At 40.0% G+C, this 22,627-nt stretch overlaps 1 protein-coding gene across 1 annotated transcript; it reads left to right on the top strand.

Annotated features, from left to right (window-relative positions):
- Positions 1 to 1,462: 1,462 nt before the first annotated feature.
- On the top strand, positions 1,463 to 21,666 carry LOC124864076 (phosphoinositide 3-kinase regulatory subunit 5-like). Its single transcript, XM_047358698.1, has 18 exons — positions 1,463 to 1,556; positions 7,140 to 7,242; positions 7,691 to 7,791; positions 7,884 to 7,952; positions 8,072 to 8,210; positions 14,213 to 14,282; positions 14,377 to 14,554; positions 14,646 to 14,814; positions 15,736 to 15,804; positions 15,892 to 16,703; positions 16,811 to 16,936; positions 18,117 to 18,251; positions 18,339 to 18,432; positions 18,524 to 18,600; positions 18,707 to 18,800; positions 18,904 to 18,983; positions 20,928 to 21,043; positions 21,231 to 21,666. Exons 1-18 carry the CDS (start codon positions 1,545 to 1,547, stop codon positions 21,376 to 21,378), a joined length of 2,592 nt encoding a protein of 863 aa, XP_047214654.1. The 5' UTR covers positions 1,463 to 1,544; the 3' UTR covers positions 21,379 to 21,666.
- The last annotated feature ends 961 nt before the right edge of the window (positions 21,667 to 22,627 follow it).

The raw sequence follows: 22,627 nt of genomic DNA, 5'->3' as shown, positions 1-22,627 counted from the left end.
CTTGTGGTTCAGTTGCAAATTTTGCAAACACAAGTCCTGCTGTCATGTTCTTTAAAAGAAACCAGTCTTTGTTCTATTGACTACTCTCCCAAACTAGCTACACTTCATTCAGTCTTTCTCTAATTTTGATGTCATTAACTTAAACAAGCTTGCCTTTAGCAATGCACTGATTGCCCTTGGGATTTCCTGGGAAGTCCACTCTATGGAAGACAGGCAACTCCCTTAAAATGTTTTCCAGTTATGCTTAATCTTTTCCACTGTAGAACAACGGATTTAAATTTTTTTTTAAATGGATGATAAAATCACCGTTCTAAGGTTATTTGTAATGTTTTGCTATGTTGGCTTTGTGTTAATACATGCCCCTATGCTCCATGCAACAGTTTGTAGTAAATAGTGCGTTTATTTACAAAGCACCTTTTGCAGATACAAATCACAAAGTCCTTTACAAAGACAGAGAATAAAAATGACATTAAAACACAATTAAAAGAAAAAAACAAATTAAATTGTGCTGACAATTCAAACAAATAAACAATAGTATTGTATATTTGAAATTAGAAAGTAAAAGCAGAGTGAAGTTTGTTTTTATAATGAGTCCTGCTGTAGAGTTTTGGACCAACTGAAGGTGATAAAGAGCTTTTTTTGTTGATGCATGTCAAAAGTGTTTTACAATGGTCTAGATGGCAGAAAATAAGTAGTATGAATAAATTATCTCAGTTCCCGTTTTGACACCCATCTTTTTAGCTTAGATGGAAATACATCCCAAATGATGAAAACACTTCAGAGGGACTTTCAAGAGACATTGATTAATCATAAATACCACCTAATTTTCTTACATATTGCTTAACAACCAAGTTCAAATGTCTAATCTGTTGCCTGTTCTAATCTCAGTCTTATTAAAGTTCAATTAAATTTACAAACTTTACAAACAAGTTTTAGTTTATTTTAGGCACTTAAGCAATTTAGACAGTATGAAGAACTCAAATTTATTTAAAGGGGTGTCCAAAGGGCAACAAAAAAGTGGGCCCAAAACAGAGCCATGGGGTACCAAGACTCTGTTTTGGGTCAATACCCAAAATTGCCAAAACTGCTTTTATAGAGGTGGTCAAACTTCTCGATGGCCTGTCAATTAAAGTGTTACTTCTCCTATCAGATCCTACGGAAGCAGCAAGGGTCACCTTGTGGACATTGTGTAATCTCTTGTGGGTTTTGATATATTTGAGGTGTACACTGAAAACTTGGTTTACTTTCTTTTAATTTGACTGAACATGAGCAGAGGTTAGTAGAGGCGTCCTACCTGATTTCGAAAGGGTCAGGTGACATCTGTCAGACAGAAGACTCCGCCTCCTGCAGCAGCAGCACATATGTAAACTACTTCAGCAAAAAGACTCAGTTCCTGTTTTGCAACCCTTGCTGTCTTGACTGCACAGTTGGAGGGTTTTGTTTTTGGAAGGCACCAACACAAGAGGATGTGGTCTTGGTATTTCCTACTGCCGGCCGACGTCTCTCAGCTGTGGCTGATCCGGGCTGATCTGGGACACTGATTAATGCAATTAGTGGTAAGAGTTATGCCTTTCTCAAATAATGTGATGTAAATTTTGCATCTCATCTGAAAATGAAGTGGTATGTTTTGTGTCATATACTGTCTAATTTGGATTTTCTAAGTTACATATATGATATTTTTAGTTTTTTTTTGTGCTGCCTCTTTACAGGAGAAACAAGCCTTTTTTATGTAGCTAACATCACATCTGCATAGTATTATTCAACCTCTGCATATTTCCTGTTCCTCTTATTAACCATGTACTAGTTTAACCAGGATGTCACACTTTTGTGTTTGCATTTAGTTTTGTTTTTTTTAGGCTTTACAATCAGTGTCTCTATGGACTAGTAAACTGCAGGTCTTTATGCCAGTTGGACAGTATCAGCATTAAGCCTAATGATTCTGGGCAGCAGTTGGCATTTTGTGACAGATCAGGCTTGCTCAAAAGTGCTGGACAGTGCTACCTGACTTACAGTGGATCACCACCTGTTTCCTCAGCGGACAATGTAGCGTCTGCCTTAATAAAGTGGAACATTTCAGGTGCCTTTGAGGACAAAAGAGCTAAAACTAGAAAATATATTTAAAAATCTTTAACTTTGATGTTGAAATGCTGAGTGCATGTGGTCATTATAGAGGGCTGAAGAAGTTGTCCTTGAGTAATGAAGAAGATAAAACATAAACATTATACCCTAACCGGTAAAAAGTGTTTGGGGAAAAAAGACCTCATAAAATCCTAATAGAATGGTGTGTTGTTATGGTCTTTAACCTTTCCCATAGGTTAAGCCCTTACAGTCTGATTTTACTGACAAGTACAATACATTTAAAAAATATGTTTTTGCTGTCAAGCAGATGCTACATTAAGTAGAAGTTGTTAATTTGAAAATAGCGACAGTAGATATACTGTATGTACAGGGGTTGGACAATGAAACTGAAACACCTGGTTTTAGACTACAATAATTTATTAGTATGGTGTAGGGCCTCCTTTTGTCGCCAATACAGCATCAATTCGTCTTGGGAATGACATATACAGGTCCTTCTCAAAATATTAGCATATTGTGATAAAGTTCATTATTTTCCATAATGTCATGATGAAAATTTAACATTCATATATTTTAGATTCATTGCACACTAACTGAAATATTTCAGGTCTTTTATTGTCTTAAAACGGATTATTGTGGCATACAGCTCATGAAAACCCAAAATTCCTATCTCACAAAATTAGCATATTTCATCCGACCAATAAAAGTGTTTTTAATACAAAAAACGTCAACCTTCAAATAATCATGTACATTTATGCACTCAATACTTGGTCGGGAATCCTTTTGCAGAAATGACTGCTTCAATGCGGCGTGGCATGGAGGCAATCAGCCTGTGGCACTGCTGAGGTCTTATGGAGGCCCAGGATGCTTCGATAGCGGCCTTTAGCTCATCCAGAGTATTGGGTCTTGAGTCTCTCAACGTTCTCTTCACAATATCCCACAGATTCTCTATGGGGTTCAGGTCAGGAGAGTTGGCAGGCCAATTGAGCACAGTGATACCATGGTCAGTAAACCATTTACCAGTGGTTTTGGCACTGTGAGCAGGTGCCAGGTCGTGCTGAAAAATGAAATCTTCATCTCCATAAAGCTTTTCAGCAGATGGAAGCATGAAGTGCTCCAAAATCTCCTGATAGCTAGCTGCATTGACCCTGCCCTTGATAAAACACAGTGGACCAACACCAGCAGCTGACACGGCACCCCAGACCATCACTGACTGTGGGTACTTGACACTGGACTTCTGGCATTTTGGCATTTCCTTCTCCCCAGTCTTCCTCCAGACTCTGGCACCTTGATTTCCGAATGACATGCAGAATTTGCTTTCATCCGAAAAAAGTACTTTGGACCACTGAGCAACAGTCCAGTGCTGCTTCTCTGTAGCCCAGGTCAGGCGCTTCTGCCGCTGTTTCTGGTTCAAAAGTGGCTTGACCTGGGGAATGCGGCACCTGTAGCCCATTTCCTGCACACGCCTGTGCACGGTGGCTCTGGATGTTTCTACTCCAGACTCAGTCCACTGCTTCCGCAGGTCCCCCAAGGTCTGGAATTGGCCCTTCTCCACAATCTTCCTCAGGGTCCGGTCACCTCTTCTCGTTGTGCAGCGTTTTCTGTCACACTTTTTCCTTCCCACAGACTTCCCACTGAGGTGCCTTGATACAGCACTCTGGGAACAGCCTATTCGTTCAGAAATTTCTTTCTGTGTCTTACCCTCTTGCTTGAGGGTGTCAATAGTGGCCTTCTGGACAGCAGTCAGGTCGGCAGTCTTACCCATGATTGGGGTTTTGAGTGATGAACCAGGCTGGGAGTTTTAAAGGCCTCAGGAATCTTTTGCAGGTGTTTAGAGTTAACTCGTTGATTCAGATGATTAGGTTCATAGCTCGTTTAGAGACCCTTTTAATGATATGCTAATTTTGTGAGATAGGAATTTTGGGTTTTCATGAGCTGTATGCCAAAATCATCCGTATTAAGACAATAAAAGACCTGAAATATTTCAGTTAGTGTGCAATGAATCTAAAATATATGAATGTTAAATTTTCATCATGACATTATGGAAAATAATGAACTTTATCACAATATGCTAATATTTTGAGAAGGACCTGTACAAGTCCTGCACAGTGGTCAGAGGGATTTTAAGCCATTCTTCTTGCAGGATAGTGGCCAGGTCACTACGTGATACTGGTGGAGGAAAACGTTTCCTGACTCGCTCCTCCAAAACACCCCAAAGTGGCTCAATAATATTTAGGTCTGGTGACTGTGCATTCCATGGGAGATGTTCAACTTCACTTTCATGTTCATCAAACCAATCTTTCACCAGTCTTGCTGTGTGTATTGGTGCATTGTCATCCTGATACACGGCACCGCCTTCAGGATACAATGTTTGAACCATTGGATGCACATGGTCCTCAAGAATGGTTCGGTAGTCCTTGGCAGTGACGCGCCCATCTAGCACAAGTATTGGACCAAGGGAATGCCATGATATAGCAGCCCAAACCATCACTGATCCACCCCCATGCTTCACTCTTGGCATGCAACAGTCTGGGTGGTACGCTTCTTTGGGGCTTCTCCACACCGTAACTCTCCCGGATGTGGGGAAAACAGTAAAGGTGGACTCATCAGAGAACAATACATGCTTCACATTGTCCACAACCCAAGATTTGCACTCCTTGCACCATTGAAACCGACGTTTGGCATTGGCATGAGTGACCAAAGGTTTGACTATAGCAGCCCGGCCGTGTATATTGACCCTGTGGAGCTCCTGACAGACAGTTCTGGTGGAAACAGGAGAGTTGAGGTGCACATTTAATTCTGCCGTGATTTGGGCAGCCGTGGTTTTATGTTTTTTGGATATAATCCGAGTTAGCACCCGAACATCCCTTTCAGACAGCTTCCTCTTGGGTCCACAGTTAATCCTGTTGGATGTGGTTCGTCCTTCTTGGTGGTATGCTGACATTACCCTGGATACCGTGGCTCTTGATACATTACAAAGACTTGTTGTCTTGGTCACAGATGCGCCAGCAAGTCGTGCACCAACAATTTGTCCTCTTTTGAACTCTGGTATGTCACCCATAATGTTGTGTGCATTTCAATATTTTGAGCAAAACTGTGCTCTTACCCTGCTAATTGAACCTTCACACTCTGCTCTTACTGATGCAATGTGCAATCAATGAAGACTGGCTACCAGGCTGGTCCAATTTAGCCATGAAACCTCCCACACTAAAATGACAGGTATTTCAGTTTAATTGTCCAACCCCTGTACGTATGATGCAACATGAGGAATGGTTTGATATAACACAAGTTAAACAAATTTCCCAGTCTTAGGTACCTTATTTTGCTGATGACGTTACTAAACAACTTTCAATTTCAATGACGGCAAAAGTTTCAAATCCATCCTAGTCCATCATATTTCAAATACAGCTTCATGCTGCAAAATAACAACCAGATGTCCTCCCCATTGTGACCGCTAGATGACACCAGGTCGTTTGCAATGCGATGCTCATCGCATGTCAGATGCACCAACAGTCACCATTGCTGTATTAGGAGTTAAAGTCGCCATTTCTAAATAATTTTTTCACACAGGATTTGCGGTCATGACGACAGTGAAGCAGACCGGTACGAATAAGGCATTATTAAGCTAGCACTCTTTTAAAGCTACAGTCAGCAAGCTGTTTTTTAAAAAGTAAATTAGAGCATGTTTTTTTTTTGTTTTTTTTACTTAAATCCTTGTGTAAATTCCCTACAAGATTATATATAACTTCAAATAAATTAAATTCATTTCAGTTTATTTGTATAGGGCCAATTGTACCCCCAGTACAATGACAATAAAGACTATTCTATTCCCAACACGTCATCTTAGGGCACAGGAAAACCCATTGAAACCAACAAACAGGTAATGAAATAAAAGACAAATCTAAGCACAAAAACAGAAGTTCGATAAATACAAGTCCTTTCACAGTTTAGGAACTTCAACAATGAAAGCCTGATCACTTCTCTGTTCACATCGTTTCTTTGGAACCACTAAAAGCATCTGGTCCTGATGATCGGAGGGAATAGGATGGGACACATGGGTGCAGCAGTTTAGACTTATAAAGTAAATCAAGTTTCTAAAATTAATCCAGAAATAAACTGAGAAGTTGGAGAAATGTTCTCATGTTTACTTGTACCAGTTAAAAATCGAACGGTTGGCATTTTGCACCAGTTGTAGGCAAGCTGTGGAAGTCACAGTAATTCCTAAAAAGGGAACATAACAGGAATCAGGACGCCTGCTTTTTAAAAGTTTATCACTGTCTCCAAGTTGCTTTTGGACAGAAAAAGCTTAACTTTTGACAAACGTCACAACTAAAAAAAGCAAATTTCACCACAGAGTTTAATGAACTATGAAGTTTCAGGGTAGGATCCATTTTTACTCCCAAGCATCTAAAATTCCTCAGAATTTCGTCTTTAAGTCATCATCAGATTTCGTCATCATCCACGTCAAACATGAAAGCTCATATAATCTTGCTTGTTGACGTCAGGTCAGTTTTACTTTACCTCTGCAGGCCCAGCCCTGGCTATTTTAAATAGACATAACTATTCATAGTCATTTCAATTTTGAGCTTATAGGTTAATTTGAGGGAAGAGTTTTGGGGGCATCTAAAATGGAGTTGACCTTCTGTAAGATTAATTTCCATCGTAAGTGTGAGTCATTACCAACCTATTACAGACGGCTAATTTTAAGCAGAAAAAGTAGAAGTTGTGACGTTTGTTTTCCACCAGCTCATCTCCGGTTCACTCAGACAGAGTATCACTCACTAATGGGAAGTTTCGGCTTGTTTCAGTCCTGACATCTTCTCCCAAGCACTCAAACATTGGTTGAATCTCTCTGTGTATGAGCAAGCCTTTTATCTCGGGTTGGAGCTGTTTTGTCTCTGGAACGGAGCAACAATGATTATTGTTTACTGACAACGACAACAGCAGGAAGTTGGGTCAACTGACGGGACCATTTGGTTCGCCAGGAACAGAGGCAAACAGAAAGAACTTCCTCTTGGTTTGTCTTTTCTCATACACCTGTGGATGTTGGGATGATTTTGCAGACGATGGAGCAGAGCTCGTGCACTGAGGACCGTATCCAGCATAGCCTCGAGCGCTGCCTCTGTCACCTGGGAATCAACTCTCCCGACAAGCAGCTGTGGAATGGTAAGAATCCCAAACTACACTTGCTTTCACACTGATGCTATGAAACGAGAAGTATGACCAAGATGAAGAGCCTGGAGGAGGAAAAACATTTATATACTATGATAAGGCTAGCGTAAGATGTTGTGTGAAAACAATCAAATTCAGTTAAATATCCAACTAACCAACAGGAGGCTTGTTGTTGGGTTCCTAGACAAAATGGGAACTGAAAGTGGTGACACACCAGCAGAATCAAGCAACATTAGTTTTGAAATATCTAACGGAACAGTTTCATTCATAAAGTCATCAAGAATAGAAACTGGTGTGTGGATATCGGTGACATTCAGTGACATTCATCACTTCTTTTTTACATGAATTGTCAAATAAAGCTCTTTACAGATTTACATCAGAATGAAGCCTAAAAGGGAACTGTGCCTGAGTTCAGGTTGTGTGTTTTTGTCTTTCAAACCAGCTGGACTGTGCATAAGCCGCTGGTGTTTGGAGGAACATGTGAAGAGGCATCCCCACAACTTCCTCATCCTTCTGCAAAAAATACTGCAAAAAACAAAGGAGGTGAAAAAAAACCACAACCAGCAATGCTGTCTCAAGTTGTAATGTCAAAGGTGAATGTCTGTTTTTATTTCAGATTTTGTATTGTTCTGCAGGTGCTGGTGGAGTGTCGGAATGAACTGGTGGTGCCCCTGACCCTCCTTTTCTCTGCAGCTCTTCTCAGAGTGAGTTTTAATCATTTGTGTGCAGAAAAGGAACACGTGACCAATTTCTTTTTTTTGTGTTTGTTATGCATTAAATCAGCATTTTGTTTTATATCAAACAATTTCTTTCTGTCTTCTAGACCCCTTATTTAGCTCCAGCTTGCAGTGTGCTGCAGGAGGCCTATCTGTTGTTCCACCAGTTCCTGGCCTGGCCAGAGCCTTGTAGCTCTGCCTGCAAAAGTTTACTAATTGTCATTGACCAGGAGATTCGGGCACCAGGTTGTACAAACGTTTATATAAAGGTGTCAAAGAAAAGTATTTCCCTTCTAACAGATTTCCACTGGATTTGCTTCTTTGTCACAACCGTTTCAGATCCTTAAACCAATTTTAATACCAGACATAGAGAACCTGAGTAAATACAAAATGCCATTTTTAAATTATGGTTTCAATAATTTACTGAAGGATAAAAGCATGTGGAATCAAAAAATCTATAAAATAGAGCCAGTCTGTCAACATGAAGTAACAAAAACATAAAGCAGTTACCAACCTTCCCAAGAATGTTCAGCCTAACAAAATGATTTCAAAAGTACATCAAAGAACCAAGAACAACACCTAAAGCTCCGCAGGCCTCAATGGCCTCAGTTAAGGTCAGAGTTCATGATCCAACATCAAGGAGCAAACAAAAATGGCCTCCATGGGAGAATTCCAAGGTACAATTGCTGGAAAAACACATCTTTATGACTCCCAAGACTCCCAAAGTGGAACCTTTTGGAAAGTGTGTTACCTGTTTAATCTGGTGGAAAACTAACACACAATTTCAGAAACAGAACATCATGTTGACTGTCAAACATGGTGGTGGTAGTGTGAGGATCCTGAAGGGCAATGTGTTTGTGACCTTAAACTAAAATGCATCTGGGTTGTGCAGCAGGACAATGATTCAAAGCATACCAACCACCTCTGAATTGTTCTGACTGAATAAATGAAATGAAGTTATAGAACTGGCCTACAACAGTCTGGAGTTAAATCCGAATGAGTTGCTGCGTTATGGCTTTAAATATTCTAGTCGTGGTTTAAAAATCTTGCTGTACGACTGAATTAAATCAATTCTGCAAAGAGGAGTGGGCCAAAATTCCTCCAGAGCGGTGTAAATCACAAATGCTTCATAGCAGTTGCTGTCACCAAGGATGGTAAAACCAATAGGTTTAGTAAGATATTACTTTTTTCACACAGGGCCAGGGTGGTTCACATAGTTTTTCTCTTAATAATTGAGATCATCATTTTAAAATATATTTTAAAATATATAATATATTTTCTTTATATTTACTTACTTACTTTATTTATCAAAGTTTGTGTCATTTAAAATACAATTTTACATTAGTTTTTGTTTGTGAGAGTCAAATTGCTCAGACAAACATAGGGTGTTCCATGAAGCTACAACGGAACTCCCACTGGATATACTAGCCATTTTTCTTATAAATGCCCTTTCACTGTCATCTAGCAACAATTTTCTTTATCTAAATAAAAATTTTACAAAACAGCCTAGTTAGCCGCATTGAGCCATTAATAAAGAGTTACATTTTACTAGAATAGAATAGAAGCTGGAGAGCTGGCGCAAGCTCCAGCAAAACAATATCAGAGATGTTTGGTCAGGGATGAAGAAGATCACCGACTTCAAGAAGGACAATCAGACCAATGGAGGTCTGGACAGAGCCAATGAATTAAACACATTCTTTAATAGGTTCAGTTCAGAAACAAGCTCAGCATCCTCCCCTCTTGCTCTCAGCCAGACATCCCACCCTCCTTTGACCCACAGTTTCCTGTAACACCTCAAATGTTTTATCTTCAACCTCAGCCATGGACCCCTCTGGTTCTACATGTTTGCATTCAGCCAAATAGTATATATGAGCTACAACTACATTTAATTTCCCTTTGGGATTAATAAAGTATTTTTGAATAGAATAGAATATTCCTTTATTTGTGTCTCAATAGGGAGGTTTGGTGAATCGGCAGCAAAGTGACAGGCAGATGGAAAACAGAAATACACCTATACATTGGTAATAAAAGGCTGTACAGTATGTATACCATACATACAAAGAAGAACTACACTAAAAAACCCTTCTATGCAATAATTATGATATTTTCACCTATTCCGAATGCTCTCTCCAAGTGTTTTCCATCATTTTTAGGCTTGAGAAAAAAGAATGAATTCATTATTGTTAAACATGAGCTTCACAAACTGTCAGGATCTGCCATTTTGGACTTTGCTTTGGTTTTTAGTGTGTTTTGATTGAGTAGTTTATTTAGGCTTGTTTACTGCAGCGTTGTGCTTAGTTTTGTTAGTTTCTTCCTCCTGGCTTTAGACCTCTTTTTGTTATGATTTAGTTGCTTGTTCCCCTTGTTCCCCTTAATATTAGTTGTTCTTTCCCCAGCCTTGGTTTACAGTATATACAGGTCCTTCTCAAAATATTAGCATATTGTGATAAAGTTCATTATTTTCCATAATGTCATGATGAAAATTTAACATTCATATATTTTAGATTCATTGAACACTAACTGAAATATTTCAGGTCTTTTATTGTCTTAATACGGATGATTTTGGCATACAGCTCATGAAAACCCAAAATTCCTATCTCACAAAATTAGCATATATCATTAAAAGGGTCTCTAAACGAGCTATGAACCTAATCATCTGAATCAACGAGTTAACTCTAAACACCTGCAAAAGATTCCTGAGGCCTTTAAAACTCCCAGCCTGGTTCATCACTCAAAACCCCAATCATGGGTAAGACTGCCGACCTGACTGCTGTCCAGAAGGCCACTATTAACATCCTCAAGCAAGAGGGTAAGACACAGAAAGAAATTTCTGAACAAATAGGCTGTTCCCAGAGTGCTGTATCAAGGCACCTCAGTGGGAAGTCTGTGGGAAGGAAAAAGTGTGACAGAAAACGCTGCACAACGAGAAGAGGTGACCGGACCCTGAGGAAGATTGTGGAGAAGGGCCGATTCCAGACCTTGGGGGACCTGTGGAAGCAGTGGACTGAGTCTGGAGTAGAAACATCCAGAGCCACCGTGCACAGGCGTGTGCAGGAAATGGGCTACAGGTGCCGCATTCCCCAGGTCAAGCCACTTTTGAACCAGACACAGCAGCAGAAGCGCCTGACCTGGGCTACATAGAAGCAGCAATGGACTGTTGCTCAGTGGTCCAAAGTACTTTTTTCAGATGAAAGCAAATTCTGCATGTCATTCGGAAATCAAGGTGCCAGAGTCTGGAGGAAGACTGGGGAGAAGGAAATGCCAAAATGCCAGAAGTCCAGTGTCAAGTACCCACAGTCAGTGATGGTCTGGGGTGCCGTGTCAGCTGCTGGTGTTTGTCCACTGTGTTTTATCAAGGGCAGGGTCAATGCAGCTAGCTATCAGGAGATTTTGGAGCACTTCATGCTTCCATCTGCTGAAAAGCTTTATGGAGATGATTTCATTTTTCAGCACGACCTGGCACCTGCTCACAGTGCCAAAACCACTGGTAAATGGTTTACTGACCATGGTATCACTGTGCTCAATTGGCCTTCCAATTCTCCTGACCTGAACCCCATAGAGAATCTGTGGGATATTATGAAGAGAACGTTGAGAGACTCAAGACCCAACACTCTGGATGAGCTAAAGGCCGCTATCCAAGCATCCTGGGCCTCCATAAGACCTCAGCAGTGCCACAGGCTAATTGCCTCCATGCCACGCCGCATTGAAGCAGTCATTTCTGCAAAAGGATTCCCGACCAAGTATTGAGTGCATAACTGTACATGATTATTTGAAGGTTGATGTTTTTTGTATTAAAAACACTTTTCTTTTATTGGTCGGATGAAATATGCTAATTGTGTGAGATAGGAATTTTGGGTTTTCATGAGCTGTATGCCAAAATCATCCGTATTAAGACAATAAAAGACCTGAAAAATTTCAGTTAGTGTGCAATGAATCTAAAATATATGAATGTTAAATTTTCATCATGACATTATGGAAAATAATGAACTTTATCACAATATGCTAATATTTTGAGAAGGACCTGTAGTTCCCTCTCGGTTAGTTTTTATAGTAATAGTTCTCCCTGCAAGCTGATCCAACCTGAAACCACTCTATGACACAACAGTTTTTCACATGTCCACACAGGTGGACAACTATGAGGGGTCAATGTAACATAAATCAACTTGAAATGAATTGAAGGTGTGAAATACTGAACATGGTAAAATTGAGTTCCGTAAAAACCAACATGTGATTAATTTCTTCTTTGTAAAAATTAGAATCTGTGAATTTGGAGGTCATTAAAATGATAACATGGTAAATATTAATGTTATAAATATTAAGATTATCAAATTCAACGTTTTCTGTTTTCATTCACTGCCTTGATTTTAGCGCTTCCATTTTTACCATTTCAATTTTATCATTCATCACGTTCACAGTGTAATTTTAGTTACTTCCTGTAGATCCGAATACAGCAGCCGCCCCTGCGCAGCAGCGGAGTACTTGTAGTCCACAGCTATTTTCAACAGTACGGCAGTGATATCGATGGCCACAGGGTGGAGCTGTGGGGGGGAGCCACGGGGAGTCACAGGCAAAGAGCGCCCAGGTTGAGTCTCCAGACTCCAGACCCTAGTTGAGGCAGTAGCCTATTATTCAAAAGAGTCCAATATACATACAAGAGTAAAACTTTTCAAAGGTTTATTTCCAGGGAAACAAGGAAAAAGACAATGACAAATGGAGTGATAACAAATCTGGGAGACTCACCCACTCCTCCAGCTTCATAAAATGGCTCCTCCGTGTGTCTTCGCTCCAACCAATCAGCATCAAGTCTGCAGTAATCCTCAGCCAATGATCCTTCAAGGCTCCGCATTTAAAGTCTCCCATTCAGCTGTCAGCCAAACTTCGACCCTCCTCCACCCCATCGCCTCCATCGATTCCCAGCTTCTCCAGTTCTCTTATCATCAGGCCTCCTCTCCTTCACCAGTATCGGATCCCGGGGGGAAGACAATTCTAAGTCTAACTCTAATACGTTCATTCAAGTTCATGTCCTTCTCAGCATTCAAACTTCTCTAATTGCATTTTGTGTTTCTTATTGTGAGTCTCTACAGGAGACTATCTAAAGACTCTTAAAGGAACGACTCTTAACCAGTTTCTAACTTTTAGCTCTTTTTAATCTAAGTTAAGACAGAGGAATGATTACAGAAATCAGCGCTGAGGTTCCCGTCTCGGACCGTTGCCGTCTGTGTAAGCATGACGAAGAGCCACAATAGAAGGTCACATGTAGTTTTATATCTGGCACTCCAATGCAACGGATGTTCCCTCCCTCAGTGATTATCAGTAGACTATGTGTCACCATTGTGGTGTCTATCTGTTAGATTGTGTAGTAGCGGGTGTCCATCCTTAATCTAAGTGTGCTGTAGGTTTCTAATCAACCCAGTTATACCGGCTGCTCCACTATCTACCCCAGTGCCCCAGCTTCAGGTCATTTATGACAAACCTTGGGCCATTTATCCTTGTACTGTGTGTCGATGAGCCTTCTTATCCTATTGTAACAAAAGGGAAACATTAGAACTGCTACAAGCATAATAATAAAGGTTACTCCCAACAGTAGAATGCCATAACATTTCCTAACTTGTTGATTGTTTCCTTTTGACTTGGTCTAGCTAATTTCTTTGTGTATTTTCAGCAGCACGAACCAAATATGAGTCACTCTTTCCTACGTTATTAGGCAAAGTTTAATAAAAGACTGCGCCTGAGCCTGCTTTTGAGCAAATGTCAGTGGATGCAATTTTATTTAAAGGCCTCACATCAGTGAAAATTGTGCACAAAAAAGTCTATCTGCATCAACTGCTTGTGTTGATGGGCCAAAAATGTACCATTCTTGAACTTTGGTTAAAGGCCACACAAAATCATTTGGAGGGCCGCAAATGGCCACCAGGCCACACTTTGGGCACACCTGTTTTAACCACCTCTCTGTGGAGATTCTGTCTAATCAATCTCTTGTTCAGCTCTTTATCTTGACATGTCCAACCCTCACTGCTTCCTCTTGTTAAACTGTGTACTTGACCAAAAATAAGAAAATTATTGCTAATCCTCGATTACCTCCACCGCTTTTATATATAGTATGTTTCCATCTAAAGTACAAAATTAACTTTACTATGAAATAAATATTGAGTTCGGGAGTCTAAGCTATTAAAACATTTACTGTGCTACATTCCTGTTGAACAGTGTTCACCCACTGTTGTTCATACTTCATTGCCTTTTTATTGCAGGTATTTCATTTCAACGATTGGTAAGGACGGAGCAGGCAATTTCCCCTGATGTCAACTGCTCTAAAACCATGTAAGTACCTAATTCAAGTTCCTAGAAATGAACAATAGATTACACATTAAAAATGGATACATCTTACGTAAAAATGAATCACTGTCTTCATCAGAATGGTGCTGTTGGTGAGCCCAGGTGGTGATGTCCCTCAGGAGGTCCAGTTGGCCTCTGAGCAGCTCAGTACCATCAATTATTCCAACAGAAACGTCATTACAACTCTTATCCTGCACAGTTTTCAGGCTGCTTTTGGTAACAAACTGGACCTGCAGGCTCTCCACGCTGCTCTGCAGGTAAATAGCAAACATTATAGATCACATTTTAGTTGTAGTACCACTTTGTTCTTGTCTTTTTAAAATAATATCCTTCTTTATTTAACATCAGGAAAAAGAGTTATATGAGCTGGAACAGCTTTTGGAGACCATAACTGGCAGCATGGAGACAGCGACCTCTGTGCCAAATAATACGACTGCTAGGGAGGGTCTACTCCACAGCTTGGAGAAGCTCAGAGAAAGTCTTGCTGTCCCTTCTAGGGATGGTTGCTCAGAGACTGGTAAGGCACAGAACACCGGAGACAAACCCCATATAATGTGCCTTCCAAAAGTATTCATAGCCCTAGGACTTTCCCAGATTTGTCAAGTTGCAGCCACAAGCTTTAATGTATATAAATTTTCACGTGGTTAAGTCAAATGGTTTGTGAAACGTTTTACAAATACAAAACTTTGGCGTGCAACTGCATTCAGACCCCTGAGTCAGAACCACTTTTCACTGCAGTTATAACACCATTTCTTTTGAAGTATGCCTCTACCAGCTTTGCACATTTAGTGACTAATACTTTTGACCATTCCTCTTTCCAAAATAGCTCAATTTCAGTCAGACTGGATGAAGAGCGCTTGTGACCACCATGTCTTGCCACAGTTTTTAAAAGGATTTAGATTGGGCTTGAACTGGGCTGTAGCTGAATGTTTAGGGTTGTCCTGATGCCAGTCATCAAAGCTTGGGATATTACTTCAGTATTTACACCTGCCTTAAACGTCTTTACAACTTTCTCCCTGACCGGACCAAACAGCTAAGGCCTGTTTGGTCCGGCCTTCAATGAAGGCCTTAGTTAAGGTCCTCATTGAACAGCTTGGTTTATACTGAGATTAAATTACACAAAATAAACTGTATTTACTAAGTAAGTGACTCATGTAGGCAGTTGATTACACTGGGTTTATTAGATTAGGGGTATCAGAGTAAGGGGGGGGGGGGGGGCAAATTTCCATGAATAGTGTTCATTTCAAATATTTATTTGTAAATAAATACACAAAATTCAATTATCTTCTTCATATTTTTACTCTACCCCATACTGGTCTATTAGATATAATCCTGTTAAAATATATTTTGGTTTGTGATACTTAATGGAGTAAGAATAAAATGATAACATTCATGTTCTTATTTTTTGTTTGATCTACGCATCTCCTTCTCATTTTAGGATCTGTTGAAATCCTAACGCTGCCCTTTCCCAAATGTCACACATGTTTATGGGAGGACGATAACTTTGGTAATTTGAAAACAATTAATCTACCATTAGCTGCTGTGCATCAGTATCATATCTCCAACTCTTATTCCACTCTTCTCGTTCATGTAGAGGTCCTGAAAGACCTTCTTGCAGTTGATTCTGACCTGGATTCCCCTCCAGAGTGTTTCCCAAAAATATGTGAGGATGATACTATTGACACTAGCATTGATGAAGAAGACGAGCTGGACTCAAACAAACTGGATGATCAGATTCAAAGCCATCGGATATCCACCACCTCGTCTTCCTCGAGGCACTCTTCGTTTTCAGGTTACTCTCTTTCCTCCAGCTGGTCTGTGCCGTCTGCTTCATCAGGAGTGGAAAGCGACTTCAGTGAGGACACAGCGCATGAGGAGACTGAGGAAGGACAAGGCACCCATCCGAAGGTTAGAAAGAAGCCCAAGAAAAAGTCTAAATCCCTCTTGGGTTTGGAGCGTCTCTCCTTGATCTTCAAGACACCCCACAGTCCAAGCACTTGCCGCCGTGTCCAGAGCATGGGCTACAATGGTGACATCACCAAAGACTACCTAATGACAGGGGCCCAGCTCAAACATTCAGGGACTCCCATGAGACATCCTCATCTGAATGTGTCCGTCACAGCTCCAGTAGATCCTTCCTCTCCCCGGAGGCACATCTGCGTTCGCAGGAGGCCGATCCTGAGCTGCGATGAGGGGAATGAGCCAGAAGTGCCCACTGTCGTCAAGGTGGTTGCATTTGGAGGTGACAGAGAGGCTGGGAGGCTTGCTCGGGCATACAGTGATCTGCAGCAGAAAGAGAGAAGGTGTCCCCAACTCACTAAGACATGCAAACTGCAGTTTTACTTTGTTCCCATCAAGAAGAGAGCTACAAGTCCAGGAGGAGGTCACACGCCAACAGAAGGACAGGTACTGCAGCGTCTCCACACATGTAATATAATTATCCAAGAGATTTAGGTCATTTATTTCAGTAAAATCTTTACGGAATTTTACTTAATATTTCTGTATTGTGACAGGAATTAAATGGCCAGGAAGTGGAGGACAGTACAACAGATATAGCAGAGATGTTGGGCCTGATAGATCCCTGGTATGAGCGCAATGTCCTCAATCTGCTCAGCTTGTCCTCTGAAGTGCTCTGCGAGGTAAATTACTGTGAGGTATTATTATTTTACAGTAGGCAATATAAGTAAATGTTTGTTTTTTTTTTTTTTTAAATAAAGATTTTTTAGAACAAGAAACAAATCTAGCTATTAAATCCTAATCATTGTTTTTGGTTTTTTTTTATTTAGACACCACAGACAAAATGGGTATGGCTAAATTAAAGTAGCTGTCACAAATGCTGCATCTTTTGCACAGTGCCAACTACATTTATGGACCACCCCTCATAAAAATATGTAAAATTCATGAGTAATCCATAACTTTCTGTTTTCCTCACTGAGAACACCTGAATGGTTAGCCATATTTATCTTGCCACCATGATGGAGGTAAAAAAAAAAAAAAAAAAAAAAAAAAAAAATGAATAAAACAATTCCAAAGCTCACTATTAATAATCAGTGGAAAAATCTTTATTGGCATTACAACATTCAAACCCTACTTATAAATGTTATTGCTTGTATTTTAACAATTTATCTTTAAAGGGTTTTAGGTTTTTGATCTTGGAAGGCCTCTTTGCCATTACCTTAACCTTTGGCTCCCTCTACAGATTCTCTATCAGATTCAAGTCAGAACTCTGGCTGGGCCACTCCAAATCATTAATATTACTTTCAGTTAGAAAAAACCTATTGGTAAAGTTAAACAAACACTTTATCCTGAAATCCGCTAAGAAATCCTTAATTCTAGACTTTACTGACCTTCGAGAGACACACCACTCAACTCATTAACTGTAGCTTTAAAACAATGTTGCCTTCATAACAATGATGGGTAGCACTCCTTTCCATGCCATGACGTGAAATATCTCAAGACAGCTGAATTTTAAAATCATAGTAGGCTTCTTTAGGCAAGCTGCTTGGAAGTGCATGGCAACCGATGGGGGAGGGGCAGCAAAGTTTCTCTATCGTCCATCCGGTATGAGAAAAACAAAATCTATGTCCATTTCCTGTGGCAGCTGATAAAGAGATCTTTAAACCAAAGAATATTGAAAAAGTTAAGTTAAGATTTATAATGATTATATTCACAGTCTTTAAAATCTGCACATGCCTCCTGGAAATTAACTTGGTAATTGAATACATATAAAAAGGCAGCTTTTCTGGTCAAGCATTAATGATTGCGTATCAGTGTGCACATGATACCCCTGCTGTAGTATATTAACTTCCCATGACTCAGGCTGCTCCCAAGGACGATGATGTCTCCACCAGCACTGGCAGCATGGAGCATCGTCTTCCCCTGTTGGCTGACTTGGTTCTCTATTACTGCAGACATGCAGATCAGCCAATTCTGGTGCAGCTCTACCAGGCTGAGGTCAGAGGATCATCTCACACGGCAACATGTACAGGACATGTCGACCCGCTCCCAGTGTAAAATATTCTGGTTCCTTCCTTTGCACAGCTGACCCTGGCAGGGGGAGAGAAGAGAAAGGAAGTGTTCATTCATTCCTTGGAGCTGGGACACACAGCTGGAGCCAGAGCTGTTAAGGCCATGGGTTAGTCACACTCTGCAAAACATACACAGACAAAAAGCAACACATACACATATGTGCATGTGAATTCATATGTGATGTATTGTTTCTGAAGGGGCTGCAAGCAAAAGGTTGGGAATGGATGCAGAGCGGGAGGCTGTTCCTCTCACACTGAGTGTGGCCTACAAAAAGGTATTGTTCCTTTACGTTGACTTCCTGCTTTAGAAACAATAGTATACATTTCTATTTCTACCAGCCCCAGCTAATCCTAACTGTTTCCTGTTTGACATGAGTACAGGTGGCCGTCAGTGGGAGGAGTAGGTGGATCCACCAAGATGTCGTCTGCACGTCGATTAACCTTCAAAAAACCTGCAGCAATTCAGAGCAGCTGGGTCAGTGCTCTATTGCCATACCCCAGCTCTGCAGCTTCACCTTTTAAATAAAGTGCTTTAACTTCATTTTCTACTTTTGTTTGTGTTTTGCTCCTTTATCCAGATTCTATAGAAGGTCTGCAGCTGACCTTGACAGAGGTTCTGAAGAAGCAGAACTCCAAATCTAAAAAGGGTTATAACCAGGTAAAGGGTAGTTTAAATATACTAATGCTTACACACAACTTCCCATTTTAAAGCTACAACCCTGGCTTTTCTGTAAAACCAATCAAACTCAGTTCCGAACCAGTTTAGTACCTATAGAACTATGTGTAATGATCCACTTTTCTATCTGTTATTCTATTTTATTGTAGATCATGATTTAATCAAGATTAAATCTACCCTCCAAGACAAGCTTCCATGCCTCTAATGACATCACATAAGGCATGAGGCAACTGATCGTAGTTCTTTTGAGTTATTTCATCTGTATTTCTCCTGCTTTTTTCCTCTATATTTACATGTTTGTAATCAATTTCCTCCCTAAAAGGTGTTTACTTGCACACTGTATGGCTGCAGCAAACGTTTAAGCCATCGCACCAAGCAGTTTTTTGTTGAATAGACAAAGAAAAGACGATGGTGCCTTCTGGTCTAAATAATGTAAAATCATGGTTGAAAAGTTAAGAACAAAAAGACGTCATTGATTTAAAAATGTGGTTTAAAGTGAGTTTGAATTGATCAACCAAGCCTGACATTTAACATCTACCATTAGGCTAAATTTGGATGGTACCAACTGGCTGAAAACTCAGATTCTTTCCATAATTGTTTTATGTAAATAATACCAAGGGCTCATCAACTTTACATTGTCATAAAACAAATTGACTTGCATCAAGATTATGGTCTGGTTGGTACTTTACATTAAGTTGATTTTTAAGTCTCAACAATGTTTCCTGCAGAGCAGACAGGGAGGAACAGATCAAATGATCAGTTAGCCACACCATGTAAATATCTGCAATTTATACCTGTCAGTTTTTGCTGGACTAAAGTGCAGGCAAGAGTTTGGGAGACACATGGTGAACTGAATATTTAATAATAGAATCTGGTGAACTTACAGCCGAGGTCATGGAACACAGGCAGGGTATCAGACATTGAGCAGGTAGTAACCAGGAGGAACCAGTGAAGAATAATAAAACCAGGGAGTATAAGTACTGAGGAAGGGTGGAGAATAGACCAATGAACACAGGGTGCTAATCAGAGGGGAATCAGGAGCAGCTGGTGGAAAAGAACATGCAGGCAACAGATAAGGGGTGGCTAATTGACACAAATGAGCAAGGAATCCAGGAAAATAACCAAAACAGAAAGAAATAAGTAAACAATAGAACTAACTTAAAGAACATAAACAGGGAGGAACAGATCTACAAGAAAACACAAACAAAAACATCTAACACAGGAATCCCACAACGTAATCTAAACACAAGAATGAATGATGATTCTAATAAACATGAATGAACTGAAATAATAGCAAGCCGAAGTAGAGAAAGCAGACAAGGAGCTCAAACTCAAAACCTAACAGAGGCAGATCATGACAATACATGGCATCATTATTATTGCAGTTTTTACACTAAAGGGAGGAAGTGAGAAAGAGACAAGCTGTTCAGAAAATGCCATGCATGTCTGCCCTACTGACCAGTCACATTTTGACTTGTGATTCAAATACAGTTTGATATTAACTTGTTTTATTACTGGCAAATATACACAGAAAGGAAAAGATCAACTAGAAAGATGAGAAGGTTGGTTTGAGGTAAAGTTCTGAAGTAGATCATTGTCTTCATCATCAATTCATCCACATCATCCACAATTTCATCCAGCATGGTTTGGGGGTCTTCAGAGTGCAACTCTAGCTCAAACAGCTGAACAGTTCAGTTACCACGCCTCTTGTGATGTCATCAACCCAAATACAAACAAAATGGAATTAGCACTTTCTTTCTTCAATTCAGTTTTTATAATCCTTTTATTTTGTAAAATCATGTTGTGGAAATTCATACTCCATTACCCGGTTGCACTTTTATTCTTGTTATGCATTTATTGGTGAAACTTAAATACATCTCTGGATAGTTTCTTTAAAAAACAGACTGACTCTTGTGTTTGGAGCAGATCTTGGTATCAGAAATAAAGGTGGACAAGGTGCACATGAGTGCTCAAGGGGATGGGACAACGTTTGCTGTTTGTCTGGATCAAGACAAAAAGACATTCATTCAAAGAGTCAAAAGGTAACCGTTCATAATTTTTCATGGGAAAAAAATAATATTCTATTATTGCACCTTGACAGCCAACTTAAAAAAAATAAAGCTATAAATGCATTTTAAATTTTGTGTATTTCAGAAACATGTATTATATGAAACTCAGCATGGATGCATTGAGGTATAAACTGGCAGTAACTCTGTGTGTTGTCTTTAGGTGTGAGGTGTCCCTGTGCAGCAAACCAGGCAGCAGTTTGGATTGGAGGACCTACAAAACACTACCGGGCCAAATCCAACCCTTGCACCCGACATACTGCTCTCTGCTCTGCCTTCCCATCACCTCTTTCTCTGCCTCGTGTCAGTGACCCATCTGACACAGCACTGTCGAAGGATCCAGGATGTATAGAATAGAACACAATGAGTGGGAAAATAAAGTAAGGACAGAGAACAGAAATTAACATTTCATTTCAAGAAACAGGTGATTATTTATTATACGTTTAACCAGTAGTGAAAGTAATTTTAAATTCCAGCTGGTTCTTAGGGGCAGAGCTAGAGGGGTGGCTGGGGAGGCACTGGGGGCATATATGCATGTGTGTATATATATTTATATATATATATGTATATGAATATGTGTGTGTGTGTTGTTGCTCTCATCTGTGGCCCTCTCGAGATCTCTCTCAGCAAGTCCAAACTCAAACTAATTAAAATGTATTAATATTTTACTTTACTGTAGGCTGTCTGTATAAGGCAGAAATTAGAATCTTGACAATGTAGAATATATATAAATATATATATATATATATATATATATTTATATATATTCAGTTTCCGTCTTTCCTTTTGAACAAATCAATTATTGTTCTCTGCATTGCGGTCAAGTTTTGATTTCATTTAAATTAAAAATTTCACACTTCGGTTGTTTTCGCGCTTTTTATTTAAAAGTCTGTGGATGCTTAGTGATTTATTGTTCATCTTGTCGTAACGCACCGATCTCCTTGGCAACCACTCTGTTTTGGAGGTAAGCGCGCATGCTCTCTCGTGTATTGTATGTAAAATCTCTGGTCATAAGTGGTGTTTTCGAGCTTTACTGTGTTGTAATTCAGCAAAATAACATGAAATACAACTAGTTAGTCTCCCTTTGCTTTTAACTGGGGTATTTAGCAGCGCGCAGACAGACATTAAACGTAGCGGTGCTCGTTTTAAAGGCTGGCCGTTCACTAAAGCCTCGAGCTCCGAGGGGAGAGAAGCAAAGCAAGAGCATTGAGGCTCCATCTTAGCAGAACAGTTCAGAAACTATTTGGAATGAGGGGAAATATAGCTATATTTATGTTTTAGACTGCCTATTGGTAGTGGATCTGATATTTGTGTGCTCGTGAATTTTTGCAGCCGTAACTGGTTCTGGATGACAGCAGACAGCCATTCTTCCCTCTTCCCTGTACTGCGTACCGGCACAGAATCTTTTAGTGGTACGCAGTACCGGACCGTACCGGCTCACTTTCAACTCTGCGTTTAACCCTAAAAAATAAATTTTGTGTTGTTGATAGGTACATAAAAATATTTACCATTTTCTGTTAAACATGTGTTTTGATTGAGAAAAAATAAATATTTTTTTGT

Source organism: Girardinichthys multiradiatus, chromosome Y, assembly GCF_021462225.1.
Source record: "Girardinichthys multiradiatus isolate DD_20200921_A chromosome Y, DD_fGirMul_XY1, whole genome shotgun sequence".
NCBI classification, from domain to species: Eukaryota; Metazoa; Chordata; class Actinopteri; order Cyprinodontiformes; family Goodeidae; genus Girardinichthys; species Girardinichthys multiradiatus.
This window is presented reverse-complemented; position numbering and strand designations above follow the sequence as displayed.

Coding starts and splice junctions, on each gene's coding strand:
- LOC124864076 (XM_047358698.1), top strand. Junction 14,555..14,645: donor CTCTCCACGCTGCTCTGCAG/GTAAATAGCAAA, acceptor ATTTAACATCAG/GAAAAAGAGTTATATGAGCT. Junction 18,984..20,927: donor CTAAAAAGGGTTATAACCAG/GTAAAGGGTAGT, acceptor TGTTTGGAGCAG/ATCTTGGTATCAGAAATAAA.